The following is a 17485-nucleotide window of genomic DNA, read 5'->3' on the forward strand; positions in this document are numbered from 1 at the left end:
TCGCATCGCAGATGTCAGCCGTTTATACCAGGGTGCCAGCAATGTGCTGGCACCCTGGTATACCCACTAGAAAAAAACGATTATACAAGGGGAGGCGGGCGGGGGATCGCGATCCCGCCTGCCGCACCGCCCGCCTCCCGCACCGCCCGCACTGCCCGCAACCCTCCCCCTGCACCTCCCACCGGGCTAAAATCACTCGGGGGGTGCAGGGGGAGGGATACAGATCTATTTTAGGAATACTAAAGTTTCTGATCCCCGCGGTCAGGGACCGCAGGGATCAGAAACTGCAGAAATCGCAGCAAACCGCAGGTCTGAATTGACCTGCGGTTTGCCGCGATCGCCGACATGGGGGGGTCACGGGACCCCCCCGCGCATTTAGCCTAGGTGCCTGCTCGATGATTTGAGCAGGCACCGGGTTCCGATCACTGCCGGCCGGGCGGCAGTGATCGGAACAACACATGACGTACCGGTACGTCATGTGTCCTTAAGTACCAGGACATCATGACGTACCGGTACGTCATGTGTCCTTAAGAGGTTAAAGGGGTTATCCGAGTTATGGGAAAAAAAATAAAACCTAACAAAATTAATCAGGATATACATATACATTAGTCAAGCTTGATTTTTTGAAAAAAGAACGATCCTTACACCTTTTCCAGGTTCTGTTATTGCTGTGTTTACATGCAGCAGTAACAACAATGACTCATCTCTCCCTCATGAATATTTGTGGGAGGGGTTGATCTGACCTTCTCCTTATTATAATAATTATACATTATTTACTTTTTTCTTCAAGTGGGCGGTCTTCACTGGAACGGAGCAGCCAGCCATACAAGTGCCGAATGAAGAGCTGCGGCAGTGGTGAGGATCGCGCATGCGCGATCAACTCACAGCCGCACGGACTGTAATGCAGAGAGGTGGGGGCGTGGCCAAGGCTGATGACGTTCCGTTGAGGTAGCCGCGGCACAAGTGAGGATCGCGCATGCGCGATCAACTCACAGCCGCACGGACTGTTATGCAGAGAGGTGGGGGCGTGGCCAAGGCTGATGACGTTCCGTTTACATGGCTTAGTCACTCCGACAAGCAGAGAGCTCCATGTCAACGGAACGTCACAGCTGATGACGTGGGCGGTCACATGACTGTTTAGTGTAGCAGAGAAACGGCACAAGATAGGTACAGTAAGTGATTTAGGAAAGCTAAGGGATAGGAGAAATAAAGCCATAGAGATAAGGTTAAGTTAACTCGGATAACCCCTTTAACTAACCTAAAACCTACCAGTCAATACTGGTGAAAAAAAAAAGTGACAGTTTACACTGATCACTTTTTTCCCTTTCACTAGTGATTGACAGGGGTGATCAAGGGGTTAATTGGGGTGATGGGGGGTGATCTGGGGCTAAATGTGTTGTGTCTTGTGTACTTACAGTGATCTTTGTGCTCTCTGCTGGGACCAACCGACGAAAAGGACCCAGCAGAGAGCACAGAAGCCACTTAGCACATTATATTTATAAATATAATGTGTTAAATGGCTTGTGATTCGATTTTTTTGAAAATCAGCAACCTGCCAGTTGTGATCATTGGCTGGCAGGCTGGTGACGAACTCCTCCTGTAACTTTTTCCGGCCCGCACTGCGCATGCGCGGGCCGGCTATGCGCGTAATCTCGCATCTTGCGAGATGACGCGCCGAAGCGTGAAGGAGGAATGAATCGACCGCCTCTGGAAGGCAATCCTGCGTTAGGCGGTCCGGAGGCGGTTAATAGTGGTTTGAAGGGCCCCCAGAAGTTTTTAGGTATTTTTACACTTCAGCAGGGCTCCTACAGTCCCCCACTGATTGTTTACCTCTCTGTTTATGTATGCAGTAACTTCCTGCCTCACTGCTTTCTGGGTCGCAGCGCTGCATCGTGTTGTTTCAAGTGTGTGTCTGCTCCTCCGTGCAGCCGCCCTCCTAATTCATATGCCGCCTCCTGCTGATACTTTTCCTCCCCCTTATTCATGCCCCTAAACGCCTCCTGCCTTGCTAATAATGCGCCCTGCCCAGTGACGTCACCGGACCAATGGGGCGTGGCTTAGCGCAGTGTCTTACCGCCTAGTTACTGCCCCTCCATGCGCCCGGAATAATGACTGAGGCTGACGTCACCAGGCTCCTTGCGAACCGTAAGAGGCTTTGCTATGCAGAAAGGGACCTGGTACGTCACTGCCCGATACAAACTGCACTTCCGGCTGAAAATTTGTGAAGTGAAAAAGGGTCATCAGAAATGTCTGGTAGGGGAAGGACAGGCATGAATGTAATATTTAGGGGACCATTGTACACATACACCAATGTCCCCAATCCCGGACAACCCCTTTAATATTTAAAGGGTTTCTGTTACCAGACATTAGCGATGTGCTAATAGCATTATGATAGGGTATAGTAATCTGTCAGACCACCAGCCCTGTGTGCTAGGACTGCGCATGCACGAGTTTTATCCACCAGTGACAGAAACTCTTTCAAAACATTTACTGAGGTGGGATATTGTCCCTCTTTGAGAGGTATAAGCAACCTTACAGTATCCTTAGATTTTATGTACAGCTTATATGATAGCCTTTATTTGGAATAAAATAATACGTTTTGATCTGCTGTTGTACAGGGTCATAAAGCGCCCAGCACACTTCCTGCGGACATCCCGCCAACTAGATGTGGCGATTGGCGAAGTCTTAGTAATTATAGTATTTACTAAACCAGCCGTCCGAAGCCACGCCCACTTTCATATATGCATATTCAAGCAGCCAATTATACACCCCTCCCCCTCGGGCTCCCATTAACCCCTCCTAGCCGCGCTCGGTGCGACAGGATCCTTTTACAGTACTTTATACGGGTGTTATCATTGTGCAGCTTCACACATGCAGCGTATAAATAAATGACGACGCAGGTAGGATCTCCTAATGACCATAGTCATGGCCTCCCTGCCTGCGCTCGTCCGCTGTCACCTACCATGATTGCTGGTGACGCCTTGCAGCTTTTATTTACCAGGAGAGAAACGTCTCACAGCCGTGTTACATTGTAGCCATGTTGGGTGTCCTGATAACGCGAGATTACACGGAGGGGGGTTGGAGTCTGCGCACTGCTAAGCTGATAGCCTCCCAGAGGAGTGCTGGGTGCTTGTGGCGGCCATGAGTTATGTGCTTGTGTGTACTGTTCTGCTAGTACATTACAGTCAATGCAGTGTTGTATGGAGGAATCTGCAACTAAGCTTCATTCACTATTATAGAACTCAAGGATAGCTGTACACCAAGCAGAAAGTCTCCAAGAAATCTGCACCAAGTCCCTTTAAAAACCACACATAAATCTGCTCTATTTATCAAGGTTTTGGTGCATTTTTTGTGCGGATTTCTGTTTATGTTAACAACCCAATTTAAGTCTAAGGCCTCATGTACACAATTGTGGAACTGCCGTGCCCATGTTATGGGCAGCTAACCATGGGTCCACAAAACAGAGGCATCGGCCGTGTGCACTGCTTAACCATTGACTTCAATGGGTCTGTGATCCGCAAGACAGACGTCCTATCTTTTGCGGTGCGGCGGCACGGAAGCCACCTACAAACAAGTGCTGGTGACTGCACGTAAGATTGACATGAATTTATGTGCTTTTCTGCACCAAAATCCATAATTTCTAATTGCAGTTTTTGATGCAAATTTGATGCGGTTTTGCTGCAGATCTCACCCTTTATTGGAAAAGGTTGAAATCCACACCTAAAACCAAAAACATAATTTACTGCAAATACTGTGGATTTGGAAATCCGCACATAAAATATCTGCAGCGTACATGAGATGTGTCAAATCTCATACATTTTGCTGGTACTGCATTAGGCCTCATGCACGCGGCCGTTCCGTGCATTGGGGACCGGTCCCCAAAGCACAGGCAGCGGCCGGGACAGATCGAGACCCATTCAACTTGAATGGGTCCGTGATCTGTCCGCACCGCAAAAAAATAGAACATGTTTGCAAATGAATTGGTACGCATCCGTGATGCAGAAAGCACACAGCCAGTGCCCACATATTGCAGACCGCAATACGGCAACGGCCGTGTGCATGAGGACTTATTCTGTGTTTTTTTTTTTTTTCACGAAAATCCATTTGGAAAAACCGCACATTCTATATTGTGTGCAAGCATCCTAAAATGCGACTGTTCGGCTTTGTGTAAACCATCTGTATGGTTCAGAAATGCTTGATCAAAGGGTCAGTTAGACTATCTGCACATTGAGTGGATTTGTGTATTTTATGCTAATTTAGTTTATTTTTAACAATCCTATAGAAATCTAAATGTCATTTCAATAAATTAGAATATCAAAAAGTTAATTTATTTCAATAATTAAATTTAAAAAGTGAAACTCATTATGTAGATTTATTATACTCAGAATACTCTATTTCAATCATTTATTTCTTTTAATGTTGCCCAAAAGTCAGTATTCCCGAAAATTTTAATATTGGAGAAAGTTCAATATTGTAGACTCGTGGTGTCACACTCCAATCAGCTAATCAACACAAAACACCTGCAAATGTTCCTTAAAGGGCTTCTGTCACCCCACTAAACAGTTTTTTTTGGTTACTTATAATCCCTATACTGCGATTTATGCATACATACTGTAATTAATCATTTTGGTTCAGCAGATTCTGTTAAAAACATACTTTTAAAATATGCTAATTACCTTGCTACCAGCAAGTAGGACGGCTACTTACTGGTAGCAGCCGCATCCTCCTATCCTAAAGACGCCCCCTCCGCATGTTCATTGACAGGGTCAGCGGACGGGATCTTTCTCTGCTGGCCCTGTTTGCATTCAAAATCTGGCGCCTGCGCCGCACCTGTCTTCAGTCGGCGCACTGAGAGGCGGCCGCTCCATCCTCAATGCGCCGATGATGTCACATCTACACCCGGCGCAGGCGCATTGAGGAAGGAGCGGCCGAGGGAGCGTCCTCCTCTCAGTGTGCCTGCGCCAACTGAATACCGTTACGGCGCAGGCGCGAGATCTTGATAGCAGACAGGACCAGGCAGAGGACGATCCCGTCCGCTGGCCCTGTCAATCAACATGCGGAGGGGGCGTCTTTAGGATAGGAGGATGCGGCTGCTACCAGCAAGTAGTCGCCCTACTTGCTGGTAGCAAGGTAATTTGCATATTTTAAAAGTACGTTTTTAACAGAATCTGCTGAACCAAAATGATTAATTACAGTATGTATGCATAAATCGCATTATAGGGATTATAAGTAACCAAAAAAAAACCCAGTTTAGTGGGGTGACAGAAGCCCTTTAAGCCTGTAAACGGTCCATCATTCTGGTTCAGTAGGCTATACAATCATGGGAAAGACTGTTGACTTGACAGTTGTCGAGAAGACAGTCATTTACACCCTCTTCAAGATGGGTAAGCCACAAAAGGTCCAAAGGACTAAAGAAGCTGGCTGTTCACAGAGTGCTGAATCCAAGCATCTTAATGGAAAGTTGAATGGCAGGAAAAGTGTGGTAGAAAAAGGTGCACAAGCAACAGGGATAACCACAGCCTTGAAAGGATTGTCAAGAAAAGGTCATTTAAGAATTTGAAGGAGATTTACAAGGAGTGGACTGTGGCTCGAGTCGCCACACACAGACGTATCCAGGACATGGGCTACAACTGTCACATTCCTTGTGTCAAGCCACTCATGACCCAGAGACAACATCAGAAGCGTCTTTCCTGGGCTAAGAAGAAAAAGGGCTAGACTGTTGCTCAGTGGTCCAAAGTCCTGTTTTCAGATAAAAGTACATTTAGCATTTCATTTAGAAATCAAGGTTGCAGAGTCTGGAGGGGGAGTCTAGAGGCACACGATCCAAGTTGCTTGAGGTCCAGTGTGAAGTTTCCACAGTCAGTGATGGTTTGGGGAGCCATGTCAACTGCTGGTGTTGGTCCATTGTTTTATATCAAGTCCAAAGTCAGCGTAGCCGTCTACCAGGAAATGTTAGAGCACATCATGCTTCCCTCTGCTGACAAGCTTTATGGTGGAGCTAATTTTGTTTTTCAGCAGGACTTGAGACCTGCCCACACTGCTAAAAGTATTAGTACCTGGTTTAATAACCGCTGTAGCAGTGTGCTTGATTGACCAGCTATTGTCAAAAGAAAGATGAGAGACACCAGACCCAACTATGCAGATGAGCTAAAGGCCGCTACCAAAGCAACCTGGGCTTCTATAACCCCTCAGCAGTGCAAAAGGGTGATTGCCTCCATGCCACATTGCAAGTATTCAGTGCATATACTGTACATACTTTTCAATAGGCCACCAATTCTGTATTCAAAATCATTTTTCATAATCAACATTAAAATAAATAAACACCTGGAATAGATTACTCTGTGTGTAATGAATCTATATAATATTTGAGTTTCCATTTTTAAAGTCTATTACTGAAATAAATTAACTTTTTGATGATAATCTAATTTATTGAGATGCACCTGTTTGGGAAAGACCATAAGGTTTCACAAACCATTGATGTGTGGATTTTAACCCCTTCAGGACCAGGTTTAATTTTTCAAATCTGACGTCTCACTATTTGTGGTAATAACTTTTAATGCTTTTACTTATCTAAGTGATTCTGAGACAGTTTTTTCATGGCACATTGTAATTCACCCCAGGAAAATCACGTTTGTCCCATCTGACACAATTGCAAGGTTAGAAAGAAATCTCTGCATTACGTCCCCCTAATCGCTAGAACAGGGATGGCCAACCTGAGGCTCTCCAGCTGTTGCAAAACTATAACTCCCAGCATGCCCAGACTGCCTACAGCAGAGCATGGTGGGAGTTGTAGTTTTACAATAGTTGGAGAGCTGCCGGTTGGCCATCCCTGCACTAGAGTATCAATTCCTCCCCCAATACCCATCTATTATACTTCAAAACTTTAGATTACCCAACACACTGCATATTGTCAGCCTGGCAGTACTATTCCTACTATTCTTTGTATCTAAATGGGGTCATTAGGGCTCATGCACGCAAGCTTTTTTTTTTCATTTTTTTGGGGGCCCATATGCAGAACCATTCACTTTAATGGGGCCACAACAAAATGGTAATTGCTCTGTGTGCATTCCATGTCTGCATGGCCGTTCCGAAAAAAAATTGTCCAAGGATTGGACTTTTCTATTAGGGACCGTTCAGCAAAATGCAGAATGCACATGGCCAGTATCCTTGTTTTGCAGACTGAAAAATGTCCAACCGTCGTGTGCATGAGCCCTTACTCTCATAACTCTACCCTCATTTAATGTGATTCAAAAAAGGATTTCCATTTGTGGGGGAAAAAGTTCCGGACCGTAACGTTTTTTGGCCAGAGAAAATACCGCAGCATGCTGCGCTTTTTGCTCCGGCCAAAAATCCTGAACACTTGCCGCAAGGCCGGATCCGGAATTAATGCCCATTGAAAGGCATTAATCCGGATCCGGCCTTAAGCTAAACGTCGTTTCGGCGCATTACCGGATCCGACGTTTAGCCTTTTTCTGAATGGTTACCATGGCTGCCAGGACGCTAAAGTCCTGTTTGCCATGGTAAAGTGTAGTGGGGAGCAGTATACTTACCGTCCGTGCGGCTCCCGGGGCGCTTCAGAGTGACGTCAGGGCGCCCCATGCACATGGATGACGTGATTGCATGGATCACGTCATCCATGCGCATGGGGCGCTCTGACGTCATAATGGAGCGCACGGACTGTAAGTATACTGCTCCTCCGCTCCCCACTACTACTATGGCAACCAGGACTTTAATAACGTCCTGGGTGCCATAGTAACACTGAACGCATTTTGAAGACGGATCAGTCTTCAAATGCTTTCAATTCACTTGCGGTGTTACGGATCCGGCAGGCACCTCCGGCAAATGGAGTACACGACGGATCCCGACAACGCAAGTGTGAAAGAGCCCTAAGTGGAAGTTGGTGCTTGGCGCAAGCCACTATTCTGTTGGCATACTGTGGTGAGGGAAGGATATTAAAGATGTAGAGTTCTGAAAGCATGAGTTTAAAGTATGTTTCGCTCCTCCTTTCATTAATCACATATTATGTACTTTGTCCCAACCATTCAGCACCACCTTGGTGATGTCACGGATCAGCGGGTGTGAACCCACTGTGCCACTGACTGGCTATACTCTGGAGGGGCGTGTCTAAGCAATTACCTGGTTTTCACTAGAGCCTCAGATGGTGAGGATAGACTTGAGCCGTTAGGGTTGTTGCCAGGGGCTAATCCAGAGCAATCCCCAGGTCCAGGCAGTACACGCGTAGTCAGGCAGGTGGGGTCAGTATCAGGAACAACAGTGCAGTACCAAAGGATGAGGCAGAGGCGTAGTCAGACAGGCAAAAGGTCAGGGCAGGCGCCACAGGTACAGGTCATGCAATCCGGTTCAGCAACAGGAGAGACAAGGCAAGCAGGCAGGGATCAGACGATAACCAGGCAGCGACAGGGTGAGAACGCCGAAAGCGCGTACAGACGGCCCGCACTTTATGCAGCAGCTCTGACATATCGGGGTAATTTTTGAGGAATCTCTGCACCACCCCGGGCTGTGCTGAAGTTGGTGGTGAAGGTGTGTGGCTGACTGGATGAGCAGGTGGAAGAAGAGCAGGAGGAAGCGGAGGAGGAGGCTACAGGAGGCAAAGAATGTTGCCCTGCGATCCTTGGCGGCGGAAGGACGTGCGCCAAACAGCTCTCCGCCTGGGGCCCAGCCGCCACTACATTTATCCAGTGTGCAGTTAGGGAGATATAGCGTCCCTGGCCGTGCTTACTGGTCCACGTATCTGTGGTTAGGTGGACCTTGCCACAGATGGCGTTGCGCAGTGCACACTTGATTTTATCGGATACTTGGTTGTGCAGGGAAGGCACCGCTCTCTTAAAGAAGTAGTGGCGGCTGGGAACAACATACTGTGGGACAGCAAGCGACATGAGCTGTTTGAAGCTGTCTGTGTCCACCAGCCTGAATGACAGCATTTCATAGGCCAGTAGTTTAGAAATGCTGGCATTCAGGGCCAGGGATCGAGGGTGGCTAGGTGGGAATTTACGCTTTTTCTCAAATGTTTGTGAGATGGAGAGCTGAACGCTGCCGTGTGACATGGTGGAGATGCTTGGTGACGGAGGTGGTGGTGTTGGTGGTACATCCTCTGTTTGCTGGGCGGCAGATGCCAACGTTCCTCCAGAGGCGGAGGAAGAGGCCGAGGCAGCAGCAGAAGAGGTAGCAGGGGGAGCCTGAGTGAGTTCCTTTTTTTTAAGGTGTTTACTCCACTGCAGTTCATGCTTTGCATGCAGATGCCTGGTCATGCAGGTTGTGCTAAGGTTCAGAACTTTAATGCCTCGCTTCAGGCTCTGATGGCACAGCGTGCAAACCACTCGAGTCTTGTCGTCAGCACATTGTTTGAAGAACTGCCACGCCAGGGAACTCCTTGAAGCTGCCTTTGGGGTGCTCGGTCCCAGGTGGCGGTGGCCAGTAGCAGGCGAACTCTCTTGGCGGCGGGTGTTCTGCTTTTGCCCACTGCTCCCTCTTTTGCTACGCCGTTGGCTCGGTCTCACCACTGCCTCTTCCTACGAACTCTGAAAGTCAGTGGCACGACCTTCATTCCATGTGGGGTCTAGAACCTCATCGTCCCCTGCATCGTCTTCCACCCAGTGTTCCTCCCTGACCTCCTGTTCGGTCTGCACACTGCAGAAAGACGCAGCAGTTGGCACCTGTGTTTCATCATCATCAGAGACGTGCTGAGGTGGTATTCCCATGTCCTCATCATCAGGAAACATAAGTGGTTGTGCGTCAGTGCATTCTATGTCTTCCACCGCTGGGGAAGGGCTAGGTGGATGCCCTTGAGAAACCCTGCCAGCAGAGTCTTCAAACAGCATAAGAGACTGCTGCATAAGTTAAGGCTCAGACAGTTTCCCTGATATGCATGGGGGTGATGTGACAGACTGATGGGCTTGGTTTTCAGGCGCCATCTGTGCGCTTTCTGCAGAAGACTGGGTGGGAGATAATGTGAACGTGCTGGATCCACTGTCGGCCACCCAATTGACTAATGCTGGATCCACTCAGGCCTTACCATCCTTAGAACGGCATTGGGCCCCACCAAATATCTGGCGTCTACTGGGACCTGAGGTAGTTGGTACACTAGGACGTGTGGCTGTGGCAGAACGGCCACGTCCTCTCCCAGCACCAGAGGGTCCACTAACACCACCACGACCATGTCCGCGTCCCTTACTAGATGTGTTCCTCATTGTTACCGTTCACCACAATAAGAAAAAAATTATTTGGCCCAATGTATTGAATTCAAATTCAGGCCTTTTTTTACAGGCACCTAACACTATCTGGCTATCTATTTAGGTACCGTATTACACTAATACAGGCACAGCAGAAACCACTGATTTAGGGAATTGCTAATTTGGGAATTGTATTTCAACCCAGAACAAAAACTGTGCTTTGACGGACACTAAATAACTTGACCAGCCACAGCAGTAACCTCGGATTTAGCTGAATATAAATTGTAGGCCTAGTATTTAGGCCCTGGATGGATGACAGGTATCCATTTACGGACAGAATTACACTTGGAGATGCACGGTAGCGTGTGAAGTTATTGAGAATGACCCTATCAGCACCTTCAATGTAATATACACTTTTATGGATAGATTTAAACTTGGCCTGATACAGCAGAAACCACTGATTTAGGGAATTGCTAATTTGGGAATTGTATTTCAACCCAGAAAAAAATATATCCTTTGCCAGACAGCAGACAGTATTACAATTGGCTAGCCACAGCTGAAACACCAATTGTATTTCACCCCTCAATAAAATAGCAAGCACAGGCAAGCCCTTGATGTAGGATATAGCAAAAAAAAAAACACACTATTGATGGTTAAATGGACTTGGTGGCAGCTTATGCCGCCGATCACCCCAGAAAAAAGTGACAGAAAAACGCTCTGGGCAGCCTAAAAACAGTGAGCAATTAACTAGCAGATGTTGAATGATACACAGCTGTAGATCGATCACTTCAGTAAGTGTTTTTGATGAGTAAATCTCTGCCTAATCTGGCAGCTGCATCCTATCCCTACACTGATCAGAGCAGAGTGACGTGCGGCGCTACGTGACTCCAGCTTAAATAGAGGCTGGGTCACATGCTGCACTGGCCAATCACAGCCATGCCAATAGTAGGCATGGCTGTGATGGCCTCTTGGGGCAAGTAGTACGACGCTTGTTGATTGGCTGCTTTGCAGCCTTTCAAAAAGCGCCGAACACCGAACCCGGACTTTTACGTAAATGTTTGGGTTCGGGTCCGTGTCACGAACACCCCAAAATTCGGTGCGAACCCGAACTATACATCACTAGTATGGTTATTGTAGGAGAACTCTGCCCAAGTTAACAATTGTACCCAGTTGAGCTGAAACAAAATGCAGAAGGAAATTCTCCAATATCTGATTGACCCGTTCTACTTGCCCGTTGGTTTGGGGGTGATAACCGGAGGAGAAATCCAGGTCAACTAGCAGTCGGCAAAGACCTCTCCAGAGCTTGGAAGTAAACTGGACTCCCCAATCAAAAACAATATGCACCGCTAAACCATGCAGACGGAATATATGCTTCACAAACAGTTTAGCAAGTTCCGCAGGCGAGGGCAATCCAGTCAAAAGAACGAAGTGCGCCATCTTGGAGAAGCGGTCCATGATCACCCAAATCACGGTACATCTGGCCGAAGAGGGCAGATCTGTAATAAAGTCCATGGCAATGTGTTTCCATGGAGCATCAGGAACAGGTAGCGGTAACAACAGACCAGGCGGTTTGCTCCTGGAGATTTTATTCTGAACACAGATGGCGCAGGCAGAGACATAATCATGCACATAGTTAGATAATGTGGGCCACCAGTAATGGTGAGACACCAGTTCTGTGGTCTCGCGAATACCTGGGTGACCGGTCAGTTTGGAGTTGTGGCCCCACGTTAGGATACATTTTCTTTTGGCAGATGACACGAATGTTCTCCCGGGAGGAATGTCTCTTACCAGGACAGGAGCCACTGTGATCAAGCAAGCAGGATCTACAATGACCTAGACAGAGCATCCCCCTTAATGTTTTTCTCAGCCGGGCAAAAGTGTAACTTGAAATTAAAACGAGAGAAGAAGAAGAGAGCCCACCTGGCTTGGCGAGGGTTCAGATGCTGGGCTGTCTGCAGATATGTGAGGTTCTTATGATCCGTGAATATTATCACCGGATGCTGGGCCCCCTCCAACAGATAACGCCACTCCTCCAAGGCAAGTTTTATGGCTAGAAGTTCTCTGTCTCCTATACAGTAATTCCTCTCAGCCGATGAGAAGAGTTTTGAGGAGAACCCACAGGTAAACATGTTGCCCTTTGAACCTATCTGTAGAAGAACAGCACCGACTCCTATTGAGGAGGCGTCCGCTTCTAGAAAGAATTGGCAGGAGACATCGGAGTGACGCAGAACCAGTGCGGAAACAAAGGACTTCTTTAATCGGACGAAGGCGGCCTCTGCCTCTTGGGTCCAGTCCTTGGCATTCACCCCTTTTCTAGTAAGAGCGGAGATCGGAGATGTAAGGGATGAAAAATTTGAGATGAATTGCCGATAGAAATTAGCGAATCCCAGGAAGCGCTGTATAGCCTGAAGACCCTGTGGGCAGGGCCAGTCCATTGCTGCCTTCAACTTTTCAGGATCCATCTGCAACCCGGCACCTGAGATGAGGTATCCTAGAAACAGCACAGTAGATTTTTCGAAAAGGCATTTCTCGAGTTTGGCGTAAAGACGATTTTCTCTCAACCACTGTATTACTAAACATACAGTACAGACCAAAAGTTTGGACACACCTTCTCATTCAAAGAGTTTTCTTTATTTTCATGACTATGAAGGCATCAAAACTATGAATTAACACATGTGGAATTATATACATAACAAACAAGTGTGAAACAACTGAAAATATGTCATATTCTAGGTTCTTCAAAGTAGCCACCTTTTGCTTTGATTACTGCTTTGCACACTCTTGGCATTCTCTTGATGAGCTTCAAGAGGTAGTCCCCTGAAATGGTCTTCCAACAGTCTTGAAGGAGTTCCCAGAGATGCTTAGCACTTGTTGGCCCTTTTGCCTTCACTCTGCGGTCCAGCTCACCCCAAACCATCTCGATTGGGTTCAGGTCCGGTGACTGTGGAGACCAGGTCATCTGGCGCAGCACCCCATCACTCTCCTTCATGGTCAAATAGCCCTTACTTTCAAAATTTTACCAATTTTTCGGCTGACTGACTGACCTTCATTTCTTAAAGTAATGATGGCCACTTGTTTTTCTTTACTTAGCTGCTTTTTTCTCGCCATAATACAAATTCTAACAGTCTATTCAGTAGGACTATCAGCTGTGCATCCACCTGACTTCTCCTCAACGCAACTGATGGTCCCAACCCCATTTATAAGGCAAGAAATCCCACTTATTAAACCTGACAGGGCACACCTGTGAAGTGAAAACCATTTCAGGGGACTACCTCTTGAAGCTCATCAAGAGAATGCCAAGAGTGTGCAAAGTAATCAAAGCAAAAGGTGGCTACTTTGAAGAACCTAGAATATGAAATATTTTCAGTTGTTTCACACTTGTTTGTTATGTATATAATTCCACATGTGTAAATTCATAGTTTTGATGCCTTCAGTGTGAATCTACAATTTTCATAGTCATGAAAATAAAGAAAACTCTTTGAATGAGAAGGTGTGTCCAAACTTTTGGTCTGTACTGTATATGCTTCCGGTGAGTGGTTAAATCTGGGGAATAGACCAGTATATTGTCCACATACATTATTATGCAGACATTAAGCTGATCCCCAGTTAATGCTGATCTTGAATTATACAAGTTTGTGTATGAGAGAAGAGGGACCCCTGATCGCTTCATGAAGATATGGGACCCCTGGATTGGAGCCCAGACTCTAGTACCATAGATGACTGAAAGACTGTTCTGACCAATGAAGGTGTGTGTGAATGTGTGTGTGTGTGTGTGTGCAGTACTTTTAATCTTCCTTAGGATTGATATGTTGGGTACTGTTCATCCTGAAAGTGATATCTTTTTCTTCTGTCCCAAACTTGGGTCATGAGGAACTGTTATGATTGATCCCATGTATTTGATTTGTACTGGACTCATTTGATGATTGTCTGTATTTGATGTGTTTGTTATGCTTTTTGCTAAATTAATAAATAAAAAGATACTATGAAAAAAAAAAGCTGATTCCAGAAGATGTCGTTCAATAACAACTCCTGGAATACCGCGGGAGTATTACACAGACCGAAGGGCATGACGAGATACTCAGTGTCCGTCAAGAGTGTTAAAAGCTTCCACTCATCGCCCTTTCAAATGCGGATAAGATTATATGCGCCGCGCAGGTCGAATTTAGTAAAGACCTTAGCTCCCCGGATCCCGTCGAAGAGTTCCGAGATTAGCGGTAGAGGGTATCGGTTCTTGATTGTGACCTTATTCAGACCATGATAGTCAATATAGGGCCGTAAGGATCCATCTTTTTTTGCACAAAGAAGAACCCGGCATCGGCTGGTGAAGTAGATTTCTGGATAAACCCTCTCGAGAGATTTTCCTTAATGTACTCAGACATCGCTTGGATCTCAGGAAGTGAGAGGGGGTAGACTCGACCACGAGGAGGAGTGGCACCAGGCAGAAGGTCAATCGGACAATCATACGGACAATGAGGAGGCAGGGTCTCCGCCTTTTTCTTGCTGAAAACATCTGCATTAGAGGCTTATTTGCATGGGCTCTTCAGATGGGGTGGACACTATAGGAAGAACCGCCCTTTGGAAGGATGGAGCCAAACGAGGTGCGACTTCATTAGAACATTCTCTGAAACGCATATCTATCCCTTGTGGCCAAGGTGATCAGGTCATTTAGAGTAGACGGACGCTCTCCACCAGCTAATTCATCCTTGATCTGTTCAGAAAGTCCCTCCAAGAACACCGCCAGTTGAGCCTCCATTCAAGTTCGGCAGCCAGGGTACGAAACTGGATGGCATACTGACCCACAGACGAAAACCCTGTAAAAGACGCAGCAGAGCTGATGCAGTGGAAGCTAGCCAGTCGGAAGGTAGCCAGGAAAGTCTGCAGATTAGTGGTCTCTAGACCTCCATGTTCCCAAATAGGATTTGCCAAAGCAAGGGCTTCATCAAACAGCAGGGACACAATGAAGGCAACTTTGGACCGCTCAGTGGGAAACTTCTGCCCATCCAACTCAAAGTGGATCAGGCACTGGTTCAGGGATCCACGATAGGTTTTTGGATCTCCACCATAGCGGGATGGCAGAGGGAGTTGCACACCAGCGGCACACAAACCCGGTTTCACCTGTGTGGGTATTTCAGAGGTAGCAGCGAATGGCAACCCTGCAGTAGCTGGAGAGGAGATGGCATCCAGATGAGCAGCAACATTTAGCATGAACTGCATCATGACATCCTGACGTTCTCTCTGACACCTTACTTCATGTAGCAATTCCTGAACGACAGGTTTGGGGTGACCAGCGGGGTCCATGGCCTTAGTGTACTGTCACGGATCAGCGGGTGTGAACCCACTGTGCCACTGACTGGCTATAGGGACTGGCAGGTATCAGACGATAAGCAGAGTCCAAGAACGAAGTATAAATCAGGAGCACACAAGAGTATCAGGAACCAGCAAACTCAAGGACCTTGACAGTGAGGCATCTGGGAAGAGGGCTGAGCCATTTAAATACCTGCAGGGGAGCCAGGGTTGGTCAGCAAGGTCACTTGACCTAACCCACACAGCCCAGGGAGTGATGCGCTCCACCCTCAGAGCAGTGTAACATGAACCAGCCGAAATCATGCTGTGTCCAGGGCTGAGTGGAAGCTGTGGAGCAGAATCCTCGAAAGCAATACCAGCTACAGAAACAGAGCCCAAGACCGCAGCGGTGAAATGGTAAGCACCGACCACAGGTCACCGCTTATTGCGGCGCCCAGGACCGCGGCAATAAGCAGGGGAATGGCGTACAGTAGCCGCTGTTACAGGTGATCTGAAGATCGCTGGTTCTAACCTGTCATGATGTGAACATTTTTTTTTTTAAATCCGTGTTTAAGAATTGATTCTGCATCTCATTATAAAGCTTTCATATGGTTACTATGTTCAAATCTGAACCAATCATGTCATCAAGAGGGTGTGTAATTGCTTCACGAGAGATGTTAATGGCCCTAGATCAGTGGTGGTGAACCTTTTACAGACAGAGTGCCAAAACTGTAACCCAAAACCTACTTATTTATCACAAAGTGTCAACACTGCAATTCAATATGAATACCAATATAGTATATCTTCCATGTACTTTATCATTTAGCTATAATATCCTGCCTACATTCAGTGCGCTGCCTGTGCTGTTCATAGTGCGCCCTGTGCTGTTTATAGTGCACCCTGCGCTGCCTGTGCTGTTCATTGTGCGCCCTGGCTGCCTGTGCTGTTCATAGTGCGCCCTGCGCTGATGAATGGCAGAAAAAGTCTATAGCATATTGGTACACCTTAGACTTTTTCCATGGTGCGGGTGCCCACAGAGAGGGCTCCGAGTGCCGCCTCTGGCACCCGTGCCAAAGGTTCGCCACCACTGCCCTAGATGGACAGAACCCGTGCAATTGGAGAATATGAAAAAAGGAGGTGTCTTCCAAGTGGAACCAAGATTTTACCTCAGTTGGAGTCAGCCACCTGTCCATGAGATCTCTAGTTTGTCATCCACTATACTGGTACTGTACAGCGCTGTGGATTTCTTCAGCCCTAGACCTACCACCTCCTGTGGGTCATTAGTTTTTTTTTGTTTTTTTGTAGGATGTTAGAAGGCCTTGAATTCAAATTGTCAGGCAAGTTTCCAAAACCAAATTTTTAAAGGACCAATTCATTTCAGAAGTGACTTTGAGGAGCTTACATAACAGAAACCACCCACATGTGAACCCATTTTAGAAACTACAGCACACAGATTATTTTATACTGAACTGCTGACTGATTAGCTGTGGATTTTCATGTGACAAATCCACAGCGCTGTACAGTACCAGTATAGTGGATGAGAATTTCTGAATTCTCTTCCACATGCTACATTAAAAAAATGCCGCAATTGTGTTTTTCAAATCCACAACATGTATTGTACAGCAAATTTTTATAGTAGTTTTCACCCTTCTCAATGGAGGGGTGAAATATGCTGGCTTTTCCACAGCAAAAACCGCAAGTAATACATATGGTTTTATTGTGTTTTATTCTGCAGTTTTTGCTGTGGAAATGCAGTGATCCTATAGAAATCAATGATATCAGAGTACAAGAAAAAAAAAAACTTAATTTTGCTTACCGGAAATTTCCTTTAGGCATTACTATGAAAGACCTCCCTCCAACCTGCGGGGACAGAAAGAAGCGGTAACAGACCAGGCGGTTTGCTCCTGGAGATTTTATTCTGAGCATAGTTCTACAGACTATGGACCCAGAACTATGGAGACCCCCTCAGACCTTTTGGGGTTACAAGGAACTATGCACTCCGATTTATGTGT

The 17485-nt window shown here is 46.7% G+C and overlaps 1 protein-coding gene across 2 annotated transcripts in view; it reads right to left on the reverse strand.

Moving 5' to 3' along the window:
* ZNF414 (zinc finger protein 414) overlaps window positions 1-3081 on the reverse strand; it is a 213148-nt gene extending 210067 nt beyond the window's left edge. The window contains exon 1 of one of the 2 annotated variants that reach the window (XM_040417773.1): window positions 2963-3052. In XM_040417773.1, coding sequence (XP_040273707.1) covers window positions 2963-2965 — 3 coding nt within the window. In that variant the 5' untranslated portion in view covers window positions 2966-3052. Of the gene's footprint in view, window positions 1-2962 lie in introns of both variants that reach the window. The other variant, XM_040417772.1, reaches the window with a different exon arrangement.
* Between the last annotated feature and the right edge of the window lie 14404 nt (window positions 3082-17485).

This window comes from Bufo bufo, chromosome 2 (genome assembly GCF_905171765.1).
Source record: "Bufo bufo chromosome 2, aBufBuf1.1, whole genome shotgun sequence".
Classification (NCBI taxonomy): Eukaryota; Metazoa; Chordata; class Amphibia; order Anura; family Bufonidae; genus Bufo; species Bufo bufo.